At 36.3% G+C, this 18,587-nt stretch overlaps 1 protein-coding gene across 2 annotated transcripts in view; it reads right to left on the minus strand.

Annotated features, from left to right (window-relative positions):
• The window catches only part of VPS13B (vacuolar protein sorting 13 homolog B), a 779,806-nt gene that overhangs the window by 203,973 nt on the left and 557,246 nt on the right, over positions 1-18,587 (minus strand). For both annotated transcript variants that reach the window (XM_068984062.1, XM_068984063.1), the window contains exon 34: positions 9,580-9,717. In XM_068984062.1, the coding sequence (XP_068840163.1) occupies positions 9,580-9,717 (138 nt within the window). The remainder of the gene's footprint in view (positions 1-9,579; positions 9,718-18,587) is intronic.

The raw sequence follows: 18,587 nt of genomic DNA on the forward strand, positions 1-18,587 counted from the left end.
TTTTGGAGCCCCAAAAAATAAAGTCTGACACTGTTTCCACTCTTTCCCCATCTATCACGGGAAACAGATGGGGAAAGAGTGGATAAATCATATTAGGTTGGTGCAAAAGTAATTGCAGCTTCGCACTGTTGAACTTTGACATTTGATATTAGAATACATTCTTAAACAAATGTGGTTATGTTATACATCATTTTAATGTGGATTTCTCACTTTATGTTTTCTTGGCTAATGACATTACTTGCTGTTTATTTTATATTTATTTTAGACTATAGAAATGATGTTAGACAAAAAGCAAATTTGAGAGATTTTTAAATTTGAGTTCAAAATGGCTTGTAAAGCAGCAGAGACAACTTGCAACATCAATAATGCATCTGGCCCAGGTAATGCTAACAAATGTACAGTGCACTGGTAATTCAAGAAGTTTTGCAAAGGAGACAAGAGAGCCTTGAAGATGATGAAAGTGGTGGCTGACCATCAGAAGTTGACAATGACCAATTAAGAGCCATCATCAAAGCTGATCCTCTTATGACTACATGAGAAGCTGCCGAAGAACTCAACATTGACCATTCTGTGGTCATTTGACATTTGAAGCAAATTGGAAAGGTGAAAAAACTTGACAACTGGGTGCCTTCTGAGCTGACTGAAAATCAAAAAATTGTTTTGAAGCATCGTCTTCTCTTATTTTATGAAACAATGAACCATTTTTCAATCAGATTGTGACGTGCAACAAAAAGTGGATTTTATGTCTGACTAGCTCAATGGTTGGGCTTTCCTGATAGCTCAGTTGGTAAAAAATCCGCCTGCAATGCAGGAGATCCTGGTTTGATTCCTGGGTTGAGAAGATTCGCTGGAGGAAGGATAGGTTACCCACTCCAGTATTCTTGGGTTTCCCTTGTGGCTCAGGTGGTAACGAATCTGCCTGCAACGTGGGAGACCTGGGTTCGATCCATTGGTTGGGAAAATCCTTTGGAGAAGGGAAAGGCCACTCACTCCAGTATTCTGGCCTGGAGAATTCCATGGACAGTATAGTCCATGGGGTCGCACAGAGTTGGGACATGACTGAGTGACTTTCACTTTTCACTTTCAGCTCAATGGCTGGACTGAGAAGAAGCTCCAAAGCACTTCCCAAAACCAAACTTGCACTAAAAAAAGGTCACAGTCACTGCTTGGTGGTCTGCTGCCCTTCTGATCCACTACAGCTTTCTGAATCCTCATGAAACCATTACATCTGAGAATTATGCTCAACAAATTGATGAGATGTACTAAAAACTGCAATGCCTGCAGCCAGCACTGACTAACAGAAAGGGCCAAATTCTCTACCACAACCCCTGATCCCCCATTACACAACCAAAGCTTCAGTAGTTGAACGAGTTGGGCTAAGAAGTTTTGCTTCATCCGCCATATTCACCTGACCTCTCATCAACCGACTATCACTTCTTCCACCATCTTGACAACATTTTGCAGGGAAAATGCTTCCACAACCAGCAGGAGGCAGAAAATGCTTTCCAAGAGTTTGTTGAATCCTGAAGCATGGATTTTTACGCTACAGGAATAAACAAACTACTTCTCATTGGCAAAATTATATTGATTGTAATGATTCCTATTTTGATGAATAAACATGAGCCTAGTGATAATGATTTAATATTCACAGTCCAAAACTGCAATTACTTTTTGTACTATTAGGTTGTATACTACTTTTTATACTATTAGGTTGTATACTATTTCTTAGATCTTTTTCCTGAGGCAAAATAAATTAGAGCAAAAAAAAAAAAACAAAAAAACAAATGAGACCTAATCAAACTTAAAAACTTTTTTTCACAGCAAAGGAACAAAGTGAAAAGACAACCTATGGAATGGGAGAAAATATTTGCAGACAATGTAACTAATTAAGGGTTAATATCTAAAATATAAACAGGGACTTTCCTGGTGGTTCAGAATTTGCCTTGCAATGCAGGGGACACAGGTTCAATCCCTGGTCAGAGAACTAACATCACACATGCTGATGAGCAACTAAGCCTGTGTGCCACAACCAGAGAGCCCTTTCTGACACAACAACTGAAGACTGCATGCTCTGGAGCCCACATGCCACAACTACAGAGTCCATGCAAATTAGAAGTATGGGGTTAACAGATACAAACTACTGTACATAAAATGGATAAGCAACAAGGATATAGTGTATAGCACAGGAAATACAATAACTGACAATGGTCTCCTAAAAAAATGCTGAATCACTATGCTGTATTCCTATAATTAACACTATATTGTAAATCAACTACTTCAATTAAAAAAATTCAGCAATAAAAAAAAATTCTTGGTCTACTCTCTATTTGACATTCTGACTTCAAGTTTATTGTTTTATTTTGATAAATCATAGGGAAAATAAACGATGATAATACAATGCTGACGCTGCAAACTGAAACCCGTAACACCTAGGAAATGTGAAAGTCAAGGTTCTCACAGTTTTATTAACTAGTTTACATTTCTTAAATGTAGAAGATAGCTTGCTAGTATGGTTGTAAAACTAAAATAGAGATAGGACTCCAGTGACCAAGGTGGGGACCTTGGCCCTATTTCTGGAAAGAGAAAAGAACAAGGGGTTAACTATCAGAGTTACAAGAAGAAGACTAAATTAATTAAAATTAGCTTTTCAAGATGCTTCCTTTTACTTTGTATCTTCTTGTATAAAAAATCATATTACCTATTCTTTATTTTCTACTCCAGAAAAGTCAGGACGCTATTTGTGTTTTTTCAGGTTATCTTAATTTCCCTGAGTCAGTCATCTTCTACCTATGTCTGAATTAATTCCCAATAGTAATGAATTCTGTAATAACAGAACATAAAAACAGATATCATCATGAAAAGTAAGCACATTTTAAAAATACACAAAATTGGCAGTAAACAACTTAGCATTTCTACTTTATATTCATTATAAACAAACCTATTTGAATGGTGTGATACTATATCTGAGAAGCTTTTAAAGTAGTATTTCACATTATTCCAGTATGTATTTTCATTCAAATCAAAGAGGCTGTGAGAACAGGAAATTGTAGGATGGTTAGGATTTTTTTTTAAGTGAAAATTAAAATCCTTGCAACCTATAAAACACTAAATTTATAAAAAATGGACTACACCTCCAATTAAAATAAATAAATTTATATTTTTTAAAATGGACTACAAAAAACTAAAAGTCAAATAATATCTTAATATAAAAATTAAATAAAACCAATCCAAAGCTTGAATGAAATCAGAAAAACTGAAAATGACACAGATAAATGAATTAACAAGTTAGTTAAGGAGAGAGTAAATAAATGATTTTATTATGAGAAAAACTATCAGTGGCTATGTGTTTCAACAAGTGACACCACATATATTAAAATAAAAGAAACAGGAAATTATAGTCATAACTTTGATATAACCATGTTGCCTAAAATTATATGAAAATTGTGATATGCTAATTATTTATAATAAAACATACATGTGGGAATGTTCTCCCAATTTGGCAAGTTTTTCTTTCCTATCCTCTAAGTGTCATTTAGTGGCTACAGTGACAGTATTCAAATACGTGTCTGCAAAGAAACAATGAAAAAAATACCAGGGAGTTCAAATATGTCTGTAAATGACCTTAAGTTAATTAGAAAAATCTGCACCCTTCCCAGTTCTTCTTCTCAAGTGTCAGCTCTCATTAAATTAAAAAAAAAAAAATTTCATTTCAAAGTTAAGAAATCCTATAGTTAACAAACTTTTAAACTGGGATCAAGGGGGCACATTCCTAAGTTTCTGTATGATGTCATATGAAGCAGTTCACAGCTGAATTTGAATCTGCAAGAAGTATGAATGAGTTTTCAATATAAGAAGTATCTAACAGTAATTTCTTCTCTATAGGCTAACTGTGCTGGGAACAGGTGGCCCTGCTTTCAATTACAGAGGGCTAGCATGCCAGTGTGAGGCCTGGATTAGTTCACCTTCTCATGGGGAATTTTCCTCAGTTGGGAATGGATTTATTATGGCTTCACACATGGAATAGAGCTCATGTCAGCTGAGGGCAGTGACACATCATATGATTCAAATTAACCTGCTGTGGACTGTTCCGCGGGGCTTAGATTGTGTATTAAAATGACGACATTTTAAAAACAGCTTGAAAGAAACCAGGATTGCTGGACTGCAATGGTTCCAATTTGTTCCAACTAATCTATCACCTGCTGGATATATTATTCTAGTGGGTTTCTGGTAGCTGCTGTTTTCCAGGTTTCTCCAAGCCAGTGACCTTGCTAATGGGTACAATTGTTGCCTCTGAAGGAAGGAGGTGGGGGTTGAGAGAGCTTTGAAGGGGTTTTTGATGTACAAGTTGGGACCTACCATTTGCTCTAAGGTACTATTAAGTGAACAGAGGAAAACAGGGGATACTCAACACACTGAGTTATTTTCCCAAAACAAATGCTAAGGAGCAGCATACGCATCACCTTGTTTAGATAAAATAATCCCTAAAAAAAATCTGAAAGGCTGAATTCAAAAGCTGTTAAGTTTGCACCTTAGGAAGAAAATTTAAGGTTAGGTAGTTATAGTTGGCATTTCCTCTACTCTTCAGGGCCATAACTTTTATTGCTACTGAAACTTTAATTCAAGAGCAAGAAAGGAGTAAATGAAAAGACACTATTTTAGAGTTGTAATATAAAGCATTCTTTGGGAATGATACTTAAACAAGATGTGCATACAGGTTAAACTAATGGTATCAAAAGATTCTTAATGATAATACTGCATAATACTTAGAAGCATTCTTTGCAACACTAAAAAAAAGGGGCTTTTTATTTATCAAGGGAAGAGAATGGTACTGGGGAATATTATAAAGCTGAATTTTGTTCCTCCAGTCAGCATAAATAATACTGCTCTTAATATACTATTTCCTAAAATCTGGAAAAATATTTTTTTTCTTGAGTTGCCAAAAATATATAAAATAATACATAACCTAGAGCCAGACATCCTGGAATGTGAACTCAAGTGGGCCTTAGGAATGATCACTATGAACAAAGCTAGTGGAGGTGACAGAATTCCAGCTGAGCTATTTCAAATCCTAAAAGATGATGCTGTGAAAGTGCTGCACTCAATATGCCAGCAAATTTGGAATACTCAGCAGTGGTCACAGGACTGGAAAAAGGTCAGTTTTCACTCCAATCCCAAAGAAAGGCAATGCCAAAGAATGCTCAAACTACCGCACAATTGCACTCATCTCACACACTAGTAAAGTAATGCTCAAAATTCTCCAAGCCAGGCTTCAGAAATACGTAAACTGAGAACTTCCAGATATTCAAGATGGATTTAGAAAAGGCAGAGGAACAAGAGATCAAGTTGCCAACATCCGCTGGATCATCAAAAAAGCAAGAAGAGTTCCAGAAAAACATCTATTTCTGCTGTATTGACTATGCCTAAGCCTTTGACTGTGTGGATCACAATAATCTGTGGAAAATTCTGAAAGAGATGGGAATACCAGAGCACCTAACCTGCCTCTTGAGAAACCTGTATGCAGGTCAGGAAGCAACAGTTAGAATTGGACATGGAACAGCAGACTGGTTCCAAATGGGAAAAGGAGTACGCCAAGGCTGTATATTGTCACCCTGCTTATTTAACTTATATGCAGAGTACATCATGAGAAACGCTGGGGTGGAGGAAATACAAGCTGGAAATAAGATTGCTGGGAGAAATATCAATAACCTCAGATATGCAGATGACACCACCCTTTTGGCAGAAAGTGAAGAGGAACTAAAAAGCCTCTTGATGAAAGTGAGAGGAGAGTGAAAAAGTTGGCTTAAAGCTCAATATTCAGAAAACGAAGATCATGGCATCTGGTCCCATCACTTCATGTCAAATAGATGGGGAAAGAGTGGAAACAGTGTCAGACTTTATTTTTTTGGGCTCCAAAATCACTGCAGATGGTGATTGCAGCCAGGAAATTAAAAGATGCTTACTCCTTGGAAGGAAAGTTATGACCAACCTAGATAGCATATTAAAAAGCAGAGACATTACTTTGCCAACAAAGGTCCATCTTATCAAGGCTATGGTTTTTCCAGTGGTCATGTATAGATGTGAGAGTTGGACTATAAAGAAAGCTGAGCACAGAAGAACTGATGCTTTTGAACTGTGGTGTTGGAGAAGACAAGTCTTGAGAGTCCCTTGGACTGCAAGGAGATCCAACCAGTCCATCCTAAAGGAAATCAGTCCTGGGTGTTCACTGGAAGGACTGATGTTGAAGCTGAAACTCCAATAATTTGGCCACCTGATGCAAATAACTGATTCATTTGAAAAGACCCTGATGTTGGGAAAGACTGAACGCAGGAGGAGAGGGGATGAAATAGCTGGATGGCATCAATGACTCGATGGACATGAGTTTGAGTAAACTCCCGGAGTTGGTGATGGACAGGGAGGCCTGGTGTCCTGTGGTTTATGGGGTTGCAAAGAATTGGACATGACCTAGCAACTGAACTCAACAGCAAAAAATGCTTTATTATGTCTCATTACTCCTACTGCTCTCTAAATTAATGTACAGTAGCTGTTTACAGAGAGATAACAATTTTTATTTAATAACACTTATGTACATACTTTACATGACAAACTATTTATAATAAGGAAATTTTCTCTTAAGGTGGCAAATTCTGGAGAAGTTCAAGGCTGTTAGCTTAATGTTCTAGTGGAATCCCACAGAACTGACATGTCATTCAAACTAATCTCCCCTCAAATAATTTATGATAGAAAAGTACTCTTGGTTAAAAAATGTTTGAGACTTTGAAGAAGTTAAACCATTTTATACTGGATATTGTATTTGATTTCTCATAATAAAATATCATTTAAAAAAACACTCAGGACCTCCCTGGTGGGCCTACACCCTGCAACTAGAGAAGCCAGGCTAGCACAAGCAGTGAAGACCCAGAGAAGCCAAAATAAATAAATAAAATTAAAAAACAGTCATTCTTTGTATCATTTCCCGCTTTCCTATGCCCCCAAATATCTGCAGTTTGAGTCTCAGTAATTGTACTGATGGCAAGTAAATCATATATAAACATATATTATTAATGTATGAGTCATATAAAATCTTGGTACAAAAAGTGTAGTCTCCAGATCCATAATATTCATTTTACCTGTGAGCTTGTTAGAAACATAGAATTTCATCACTATTAAACCACATTTGCATTTAACTACAACTCCAGAGATGTTCAAACGCACACTGCAGTTTGAGAAGCACTGTTGTAAAATAACTATTTCAATTCATTAATTTAAAAGTTTGAACCCCCAGATAGGCAATCTTATTACTGAATGGGCATAAAATCAGAAATGGCAAATATGTAGTTTCCAATTTTAAAAAACATAATAAACACAAAGTACAACTGTTGTAAAAGTCATACACAGTCAAATTGAATGACATAATAAAAATGTAAGTTTTAATTTGCTCATTGATATTTCTCAAAACTCAAATTATATGGGATCCACAAAAATATGGTACACAATTTACCGTTGACTTGAAGATCCCATCCCTTTTAGAAACAAATCAACGTAAACTAGAAGGGAACTTTCTAGCCAAAAGGTGAAAGACTGTGCCTAAAAGCAAAAGAAATCTGAAACTACAAGAGAGAAAAAGGAAGTAAATGCAAGGTTATCTATCACTTCTCCATAAACTACTCACGTTCTTACCCTATTTCATTCATTCTGGCATATTCAGTCTTTTGTCCTGCAACTGATGAAGTAAGAAAGCTACCGACTCTCTGCCTCCCTATGGACTGTAGTCTGCCAGGCTCCTCTGTCCATGGGATTTCTCTGGCAAGAATACTGGAGTGGGTTGCCATTTCCTTCTCCAAGTTGCAGGTGGATTCTTTACCACCTGAACCATCAGTGAAACATCATATACATGTGTATTATATATATATATATATATAATAGCTTAAGTAGCAGGTATTTTTTTCTTTTCTTCCTTTCATTTTTATTTTTTTTATTTATTTTTTATTTTTTTTTTAATTTTAAAATCTTTAATTCTTACATGTGTTCCCAAACATGAACCCCCCTCCCACCTCCCTCCCCATAACATCTCAGTAGTTTATAAAATGTTTTTTCCTACATTGACAGTTGCTTGAATTCCATGAAATACGGTACTTCACACTCACTAGCCAAGGACTCACACTCTTTTTCAACAGTCCAGCATTCCAAAGGATGCTTCCATCTTTCATGAATCCTTTAGACTTCATCATCAGCTTCTTCCCTTCCTTCAACTCTTTAAAACCACACCTATATAGTCAATCTAGATACTAAAAATTAGAACTAATTCTTCATATATCTATATGTTTTAAATCCAAGCATCAGATAAACATGTATAAGAAGAACTGAGCCCCAGTGAAAGGGCCAACTGAGGTGATTTCTACTCTAGTCCCGATGGTGGGCCACTTTCTCTATTTGTAGTCATGAATCATAATTTACTGGCATGTTGTGGCACACAAACTTAATCAGGTCTACATAGGGATAGCTTTCAATCACCAAAATTCATGCCTTGCAGTATATTGCTAGAGATCTTAAGACAGTATAACACCACAGTTTTAAACTCCTAATGAAGAAACTGGTATTCTTTTAATGACTAACATGTTCTGGAGCACTGTGAGTATAACAAAAGGAAAACTTAACTGTAGTAATTTTTTTTAAAATAAACAGCTCAGATCTCAAAGAGATGATATAAGAGTAACAAAGAAAAGAAGAGGAATTATCCTCCAATTAAAAATAAAAAAAATTAATTAAAAAAATGAGATGAAGGAGGAAGAAATAGAGCAGCAAAAAGAAAGAGTATGAGGAGGAGAGAGATAAGAAAGAAAAAACCTTTAATTATACTAAAATTAGCGCAGTATAGAAGTGACCTAGGTCTTTGGAGTCATAAAGACTTGAGTTTGAATGGCTGCTTTGCTACCGTGATCTCAGGCAATCGACTTCATTTTTCTAAGTCTTAGCTTCTGTATTTGTAAAATGGGAATAATTATAGAGCCTACACCTTGGCTTTATACAAGTATATAAAGTACCTAGTACCTGGGACATAATAAGCACTTAATAGCTTTTGATATCTATATCTATTGAAAATTGAGTGTTAATATGTCCCAAGCGCTTTGCTAAGCATTTCAAATGTGTATTTACCTAATCCAATCTACCTACGTGTATTATCTTGTGTATGTATTCATGTATCTTATCCACCTATCTATCCATTCATGCTCCCACCCATCTATCCATCCATTACCTATTTTATCTCTTCATTTACAGGTAAAGAAACTGAGGCACAGGAGATTAGACAATGGCCTAAGGTCCCACATTTAATTAGGAGAAAAGGCAGAAATAAAATGACAACTACTTTTTAAATTGACAACTACTTTTTGTCAACTAATGGTAATTTTTAATGCATATTAATATTAGCCTTTTGATCTCTAAAATAGGTAGCCTGAGAAGAGTACACGTCTGGAAAACAAATTACTCATGGTTGGAAAAGAACGTCAAGATTACTAGCAGACTCCATGTACACACTGAGAGACTCACAGGAAAAAAAAGTTTGAATTATGACTTTCTTACCTGGTCCGTTAAGAAAATCTTTAATTTGTAGCGTTACAAGTGAAGGTGGAATACCACTTTTGCTGTCTATTTCTCCAGGTACCGTCTGCAGCCAAACTGTGCAATAATCAAGGGCTTCAGGCAAAGTCTTCCCAGGATCTGAAGAGACAAAATTAAAGCTGAAAATGTCAATTACAACACAAACATCAATTCTGGTGTAAGAGTTTGAGCTGATAACCAAGAGAAAAAAGTTAAAATATTGTATGTCACTTTCGTTAATGCATTTGTTTGTATACATTCAGTACATAAATACTTAAAGAGAAGCCCTCTCTGTACAAGGTAGACTGAGGAAATTATGTTTTCCAGAACCAGGCCAAAGAGGAAAAAATATTTCAAATCTTAGCTCATATCACCATTGAGTAAAGGCAGCTTTTGTACTGAGCTGCTGACTGTTAACAGTTGAATAGATAGATTTCTTTTTTAAAGGGATGTTGGAAACAAGAGAAAAAAAAGGGCAACCTTTCCAGCTTAAAAAGAGGCATATACATGTTCAAAGATGCAGTGGATTAGTACTACTTAGGGGTTATTCGATCTGTTTCAGTTTTACTGACATTACAATCACTTTTACTGCTAGGCTTTTGAAGTTAACTTCAGTAGCTTTCCCATAACCTTTTTTAATGATAAAATAGGTCAATCTTTCAACAGTTCCAATTATGACTAAAAGTGGACTTTTTCAGTTTTGATTTTTCTATTAAATATTGTGCATTTTAAGTTTTTTAAGGTTGATATTGTATATTTTTTAAAAGTTTCTTTCAGTTATTGGTGATGGTAAATGGAATTTACTTTTTAATGCTTGGCAATCCAGTTTTTATTGAAATAGCTCTTTAAATAAAAACGACTGCTATATCTTGGCATGCAATGTAGTAGGCTTTTTAAAAACTTCTAAATATTCACAGTTTTCCTTTAGTTTCAAGATTGTTTTACTCTCTGTGTTTTAATGGCCTTTCAATGTCAATTTTACAGGGATGTTCTTGCCATAGAGTCCATCTATTCCATTTTCAGTTGATTTGAAATGTGTTATTAAAGTGTTATTTATTTTAGGTTTTATTGATTGGATTGCATTCAAGAAGAGCATTTACATACTGTGTATTATATTCAACATATGGTTATACAGTATTACTGTCATATGTGAACTGGGCATATAAATTCTGCCTTGGAATTTGTATTTCTTGACCTTATCATGTGATCCTTATGAAACTTGGCACATATGAACCTTTATGTGATTTCAAAGAAAATACTGAAAGCAACTGATTGTGACGTTAGATCTATGTGGTAAAGATCAAACACTAAACTAGTGCATTCTGCTCTTTTCATATAATCAGTGAATTTAAAGCAGTGAGAATATGCATAGTAGATCTATTACACAGTAACACTATACTATTCTGTTGTTCAAACATAACGGTAAAGTCTGGTGAAAGGATGGCAAACGTCTATTGCTGGTAGGTCTATAATCAGTCTGTAGGCTCTATGTAGCCTGTCAGGACCTGAGCATCTCTTTCTAGGTCTCACCTATGTAGCCATCATTAAGAAGAAATCATTATCATCAAGTAAGTGATACTGTGCCAGACCTATATGAGGAGACATAATTCTTGATTTTACAGATGATACAATCTAGAGAGAAAAGAATGATCTGAAGGAAAAAAAGATAAATGATGTTGCTGGATAAATAATGCACAGGAATGAATTAAACTGATGTAGAAAAATTAATATGATGTGTAAAAACTTGGCAAGTAAAAATGAGGATGATAAGTGTAACAAGGTATAAAAACCACATATTTAAACTTGTATGGCAGAAAAGGGATATCATGACTATATAGTTTGTATAATCAATACAGACACAGAAAAATGGGTAAAGGGTAGAAAAAGCACTTATTTATGAAGAAAATAAACAAGTAATAAATGAAGGAAAACAAATGGTATAAAGCAGTTAAAATATAAACATTAAGAGATACTACATCTTAGAAATAATTAAAGGAAAAAAAAAAACCTTTTTAAAATAAGTTGAGTTTTCTACCTACCAAGACTAAAAAAACTGATAATGTCTATGCAAGAAGAGAGTGAAAAAGCTGGCTTAAAACTCAGCATTCAAAAAACTAAGATCCATGGCATCCGGTCCCATTACTTCATGGCAAACAGATGGGGTAAAAATGGAAACAGTGACAGATTTTATTTTCTTGGGCTCCAAAATCACTGTGGACGGTGACTGCAGTCATGAAATCAAAAGACGCTTGCTCCTTGAAAGAAAAGCTATAACAAACCTAGACAGCGTATTAAATTAAACAGCAGAAACATTACTTTGCCAACAAAAGTCCACATAGTCAAAATTATGGTTTTTCCAGTAGTCATGTACAGATGTGAGAGTTGGACCATACAGAAGGCCGAACACCAAAGAATTGGTGCTTTAGAACTGTGGTGCTGGAGAAGACTTTACAGACGACCTTGGACAATAAGGAGATCAAAGTCAGTCAATCCTAAAGGATATCAACCCTGAATAGTCATTGGAAGGACTGATGCTGGAGCTAAGGCTCCAATACTTTCACTACCTGAAGTGACGAGCCAACTCAAAAGACAGTGATGCTGGGAAAGATAGAGGGCAGGAGGAGAAGGGGGTGACAGAGGATGAGATGGTTGAATGGCATCATCGACTCAATGGACATGAGTTTGATCAAACTCTGGGAGATAGTGAAGGACAGGGAAGCCTGGAGTGCAGCAGTCCCTGGGGTCCCAAAGAGTTGGACACGACTTAGCGACGGAACAAATGTAACACACACACGTACAAATTCATTGTATAACTGTTTATCATAGCAAAAAGTAGAAAAGAACTAAGACATCCATCAATGGACTAATATTTAAATAAAAACCAATAACCCATACAATGTTCAGAAGAATCAAGATTTATATGTATTGACATAGTAAGACAAACATTTTATGCTAGTAGTAAATAACAAAGGTTGAATATTTTTTCATTTATTGGCCATGTACGATTCTTCTTCTAAAAATACTCATTTTTCTATTGGGCTTTTTTTCTTACTGATTTGTAGAAACTCCTTATACATTATGGGTGTTAATGCTTTGTTTGCCATGTGTAGCAAATGTTATTTCCTGGTATGTTAGTTGCCTTATAGTTATATCCTGATGCTTTTTACATGCATACTTTGGAAGAGATGAGGTAAAAAATGATTAACATATCTTACGGATTTATCCCTAGGTAGAGTATATATTTTCCCATAGTCTATTGAAGCATTTCTAAGATCTGTTTTTACCTTTAGCTATTTAATCCTTCTGGAGAACACTGTTTCATGAAAGAGGAAAAAAACTCCTCAGTCTCACTATTAATTAAGTTCAGTTCAGTCTCTCAGTCATGTCCGACTCTTTGCGACCCCATGAACTGCAGCATGCCAGGCCTCCCTGTCCATCCCCAACTCTTGGAGCCTACCCAAACTCATGTCCACTATTAATGAAGCTTATTTAAAACAAGAAACAAATTTTTTTCACTTGACAGATAAACAAAAACTTAAAATGTATAATACCTTGTGTGGGGGAGGAAGACAAATTGACATTGATAACATGTATCATAGGTAAAAGTGTTTTAGTTGCTCAGTCATGTCCAACTCTTGCCCATTAGGCTCCTCTGTCCATGGGATCTCCCAGGCAAGAACACTGGAATGGGTTGCCATTTCCTTCTCCGCGGATTTTCCCGACCTAGGGATTGAATTCCCCTCTCTTACATATCCTGCACTGGCGGGTAGATTCTTTCCTCCTAGTGCCACCTGGGAAGCCACATATTACATCCCTGGTTTAAAATGTATAGCTGCATTCAGACGGCTGATATAAGAACAGAATAACTGAAATTAAGAACATTCAGGAAAACGTAGGTTCATGGTTGATGAATACTGAATGTATGATAGGGCTGGTGGCTACTCCGAGTTTTGGCTAAAACCTCTACTCTGGATATGCCTATAGTCACTGTGGTGAGATGAAGCAGCAGCAGTAGCAGAAAGGTGTATGAGAATCCCAGAGGATAGATAGCTCAGGTGTGTAAATCACTATTTAGTCCCTTTGGCTCTCATGGCTAGATGATGTGGGGGATGACTTCTAGACTTCCTGAACTGTCTTCAATTTAGCTTCTCCTTAATTACATCATCAGGTCTGGAAAACAGGATTCATATTACACATTCCTTGGGGTTAATATATAGCTGGAAAAGCACCAGAAAAACCAAGATTAAAGGAGCCTGTGAATATGATACAAACGGAGTAACAAATAGGGATGACTTTATCATACTGGAAGCTCTGTTAAGACTTTGCCAGCTTTCTTCTTCATACTCAGCTAACACCTATTTATTTAAGTACAGGAAGCTCTCAAAAAGAATAAGCCCCTGCTGATGTTAATGAGCATGTTTACATTTACACTGTTGTCCCTAGGCCAAAGAAACAGGAGAAAGCCATATCTTATTATAAGTAACAGACTGTGGGAAACGGGTCAGAAACACACGATAAACTGCTCACAGCCATAAATCTTGTTCAAAGTCAGTTAGCATTCACTTCCATGAGACACTGGTATTGACAAAGTTATAATATTAGTTTTTCTTCTAGGTTGACCTGGACTTCAAAACAAAATACTTCATCATATTATGTCACAAAGAACACTAAAGGGAAGATTCAGAGCTTAAAGTCCATTCCCAGATGGACCAAGGTACTGTTGGCTTTTATAGAGCTTGATTCAGATTATATTCTTTGTGCTTATAGATTACTTTGTCTTCTTCACAAAACCTACGTTTTATTTAACTGCTTAGGAGGTTTTTCTCTGATTCTGATAAAGTCATCTTTCTAGTGCTGCTCATTATTGTTATTTTTTGACCCTTAGCAGATGTTCACAGAGTTAAGTATGTCTTTGCTTAACATTTGAATTACATAAAATATAACATGACTCATGTGTTCAGCTCACAATGAAACTTTAGAAATGAATTTATTTTCTTTGCAATCTTCTACTTACAAAAAACTTATTTTCCATGCTCATATAGAACAGCAGAGTGCTGCAGACTTTGTAAGCGTCACAGTTTCTCGGTTTTATTAATACTATATGGCAGGATATTTCTTTTTCATAACTAAGCAGAATTTTCAGTAAGGTCCCAATGAGGATATATTTTCCCACAGATTTCAGTGAGAATTTCCTCATTTTAAGATTGATATAATGCTGAATATATAATGAAGTCCATTTACTTTTATACCAGATACTTCAGAGAGACAAAAACTGTTTTTGTTTTTGTTTTTTTTGCCATGAGTACTACTTTTGTACTCAAGAACACCTCTCACAACTGAACTGGTTAAAGAAGGGCAGAAAGAGAAATTAGTCCGTTGGTTATTTTCCCTGAAAGTTCCAGGCAAAGTTTTCATGGAGGAAGATGCAAGTAACTACAGTCACCATAATGTTTCTGACTCTTTGATTCAATTTTCTCATGATACCCTTGTCTTTTACATTCTGTGGAAAATGAATGCTAAGTTATAGGGAGCAAGGTCAAGGGAATCAAATTTTCCTGTGATAGAGAGTTCCTCTAAACTTATGTTACCAGAAAAAATATTATTAATTGAAATTTGGGGGATAAATCTTAAAAAATAAATATGATTAGTTGGGTTTTGGTGTGCCTCACTTTAAGCATGTTTTCTACAGTAAGCAAATAATCTGTCATCTTATTTCTGTATTAGCTTCTTGCTGTACTAATGTAATCCTGTTGCTGTTTGCAATCCTAACAAAATCTTGCTCAGTATTATCAAATACTTTTGAAATTATATCATGCTTTTTCAATCCTACTGATGCTTACTGATGATATATAATTAAAATTAATGTGTTCCCTAAACTGTTACTGTAGATTAAAATTGCAGCAACTTTTGGCTTTGATTTCATTATCGCACTGAGTTTTCCTTCCTTTCTCCCACCCACCCTGAATTTTCTGATGGAGCACATCATGAAAACATCACAAATTTCTCAGCGGCACAACACAAATATTTGTATGATGTAGCACTGCAAATAGCCTCAAGATTTTACTTGTCTCCATTTTACTAATTCTAGAAAGTCTTGAAAGATCTACTATTTGGTTTTTGAAAAGGAAAACCAGATTATATATTTTATTCACTTTAAAGCCACCTGTTATTACGTCACAAGCATGCTGAAGTCTGCTGTAGGTACTGAACCCAGGCATATCCCAGGATGCCACAGAACCAAAGTGGCTTCTATGACTGTTTACGGAGACTGGTTCTCTTTGGCCTGAGGTATCCAGAGCCATCATGTTTATGAAGTGAAGTGAAATGAAAGTTGCTCAATTGTTTCCGACTCTTTGTGACCCCGTGGCCTATACAGTCCATGGAATTCTCCAGGTGAGAATTTTCCAGGCTGAAGTGGGTAACCTTTCTCATCTCCAGGAGATCTTCCCAACCCAGGCATCAAACCCAGGGGTCGAACCTAGGTCTCCTGCATCGCAGGCAGATTCTTTACCAGCTGGGCCACAAGAGAAACCCAAGAATACTGGATGGGTAGCCTGTCCCTTCTCCAGCAGATCTTCCTGACCCAGGAATCAAACTGAAGTCTCCAGCATTGCAGGCAGATTCTTTACCAACTGAGCTATGAGGGAAGCCTCATGTTTATGAAAGAGCATGTTAAGTGACTTTTGATGAACTCTCGAGGGCCAACTGATAAGTGATACGATACTGTCACATGAAAGAGGTTTGTGAAATAGTTTATCACTGATCCAGGACTTACTGAAAACAGCCTTTGTTCCATGGAGCTTTCTAACATGTTCTTAAAGAAGAGTTTCTATCAGTTTGAAGTGAAAGCTGCTCAGTCATGTCTGAATCTTTGAGACCCTGTGGACTATGCCGTCCATGAAATTCTCCAGGCCAGAATACTGGAGTGGGTAGCCTTTCCCTTCTCACCCCAGGGTTCGAACCCAGGTCTCCCGTTTTGTCAGTGGATTCTTTACCAGCTAAGCCACTAGGGAAGCCCAAGAAGGTCACTGGGCCCGGGACACCATCAGGGACTCAGTTTGTAATAGGAAAAAAAGTGTGTAGGGTGATGAAAGAACATGAATTCCGAAGGTACATAGTGAAGTGAAAGTGTTAGTTGCTCAGTGTGTCTGACTCTTTGTGACTCCTTGGATTGTAGTCTGCCAGGCTCCTCTGTCCATGGAATTCTTCAGGCAAGAATACTGAAGTGGGTTGCCATGCCCTCCTCCAGGGGATCTTCCCAAGCCAGGGATCAAACTGGGATCTCCCACATTGCAAGCAGATTCTTTACCACCTGAGCCACCTGGGAAGCCCTGGAGGTACATAGATCTGGATATAAATCCTGACTCCTTAAACTGGGTAAATTTAATTTTAACTTCCCTGAGTCTCCGATTGTTTTCAAAATGGGGATAGTAAACTAAATTATGGGGCTGTTGAGAATATTATATAGATAATATATGTACTGTGGTTTGTATGGACATGTTATGGTAGATGTTCAATAAACAGTCACTATTTTGTTTCTTAAACACAAACTCTAAACAAAATAAGAGTATATGTGTGGTATATCTTTCAAATATCATTCTTTTTAGTTTTTTTTTAAATTTTGAAAAATCTTTACTGCTTATATAAAATAAGAGGAATATAATGTAAAAGGTAAAAAAATAGTGGAAATTATACTCAATTTTGGGCTTCCCCTGTGGCTCAGATGGTAAAGAATCCGCCTGCAATGCTGGAGACTCAGGTTCGATCTCTGGGTCAGGAAGATTCCCTGGGGAAGGGAACAGCAACACACTCCAGTTTTCTTGCCTGGAGAATACCATAGACAGAGAAACCTGGCGGGCTACAGTTCATGGGACAGCAAAGAGTCAGACACGACTGAGCGACTGTCACTTCACTTCACATGCCCAATTTTAACCTTAAAAGCTACTAAACTTCTTAATATTTAACTTTTCAAATAATAATTATTGAAGTCTGAAATATGAGTCAACATATTTTACTTCCATATAAAATAATCTTTGCTAAGGAGAAATTATAGACCTGACAATTTCTTCGCATTTTGGTTCTGATAGTTATCAAAATTGTATTCTCAGCTCCTTTCTCATCCTTTAGAAATGCTTGGCCTACAAGTGAGTCAAGGATATGCAATTTGCAAGCCAAAGTTGATTCCTTTTTGTTTTTTAAACTAGAAGTTAGAGACTCCTTTTACAAAGGTGGCTGGGTATATCAACCTTATACAAAGGAGACTGAAATGACACTTTAAAATAATTTATAAGTAAATATAGTGAGTCCATAAGGATTTCAATTTCACAGGGCTTTATTTTTAAGGAAGAACAAGAAGAGTTCATAACTAGCCAGAGGAGGGAGGGTGGGAGGAAATACCTAAAGAGGACTCAGGGTAACTAACAGGCAAGGGCTTAGAGTCCCTGCTCTCCTTTCCTCTCTCTGGCTTTATCGAATACATGTTCCTGGATGGTTCTTTAGTGGAATCCTTTTATTACCAGTCAAAAATACACAAAAGTTTCCCTTAACATAAAAAGAATAAAATGTCAAGGAAAGCATTTTGGGAGAATCTACTATATGTGATCAATTTGCCTCTATGTACGAAATTCATATGGTTAGAGCTCCCAAGGGCCTCCTTCAGAAGCCATGGTTATACTTAGTTTTGGTATGCTCAAATATGATTGGAAGTGTAACTCCTTTCAACCAGTGATTACTATCACAATAGTCACCTTCCAACCACTGGATATGCAAAAGGCAAAGCTATAGGTTTACTGAGTTGCTTATATTTTTTTATATTTATTTTTTGCTCCTTAGTTTAAAGGCTATCTTATTATTTTTCTTTTTTTAAATGTAGCCACAGAAGCAAATCTAGTCCACGAGGCTTCTACAATACCTGAAAACTAAATCATGAAGGAACCTAGATCCATAAAATACAGTAACAATTCAATGAAAAAAACAGCAAAATCAACCAA

This window comes from Capricornis sumatraensis, chromosome 11, assembly GCF_032405125.1.
Source record: "Capricornis sumatraensis isolate serow.1 chromosome 11, serow.2, whole genome shotgun sequence".
Classification (NCBI taxonomy): domain Eukaryota; kingdom Metazoa; phylum Chordata; class Mammalia; order Artiodactyla; family Bovidae; genus Capricornis; species Capricornis sumatraensis.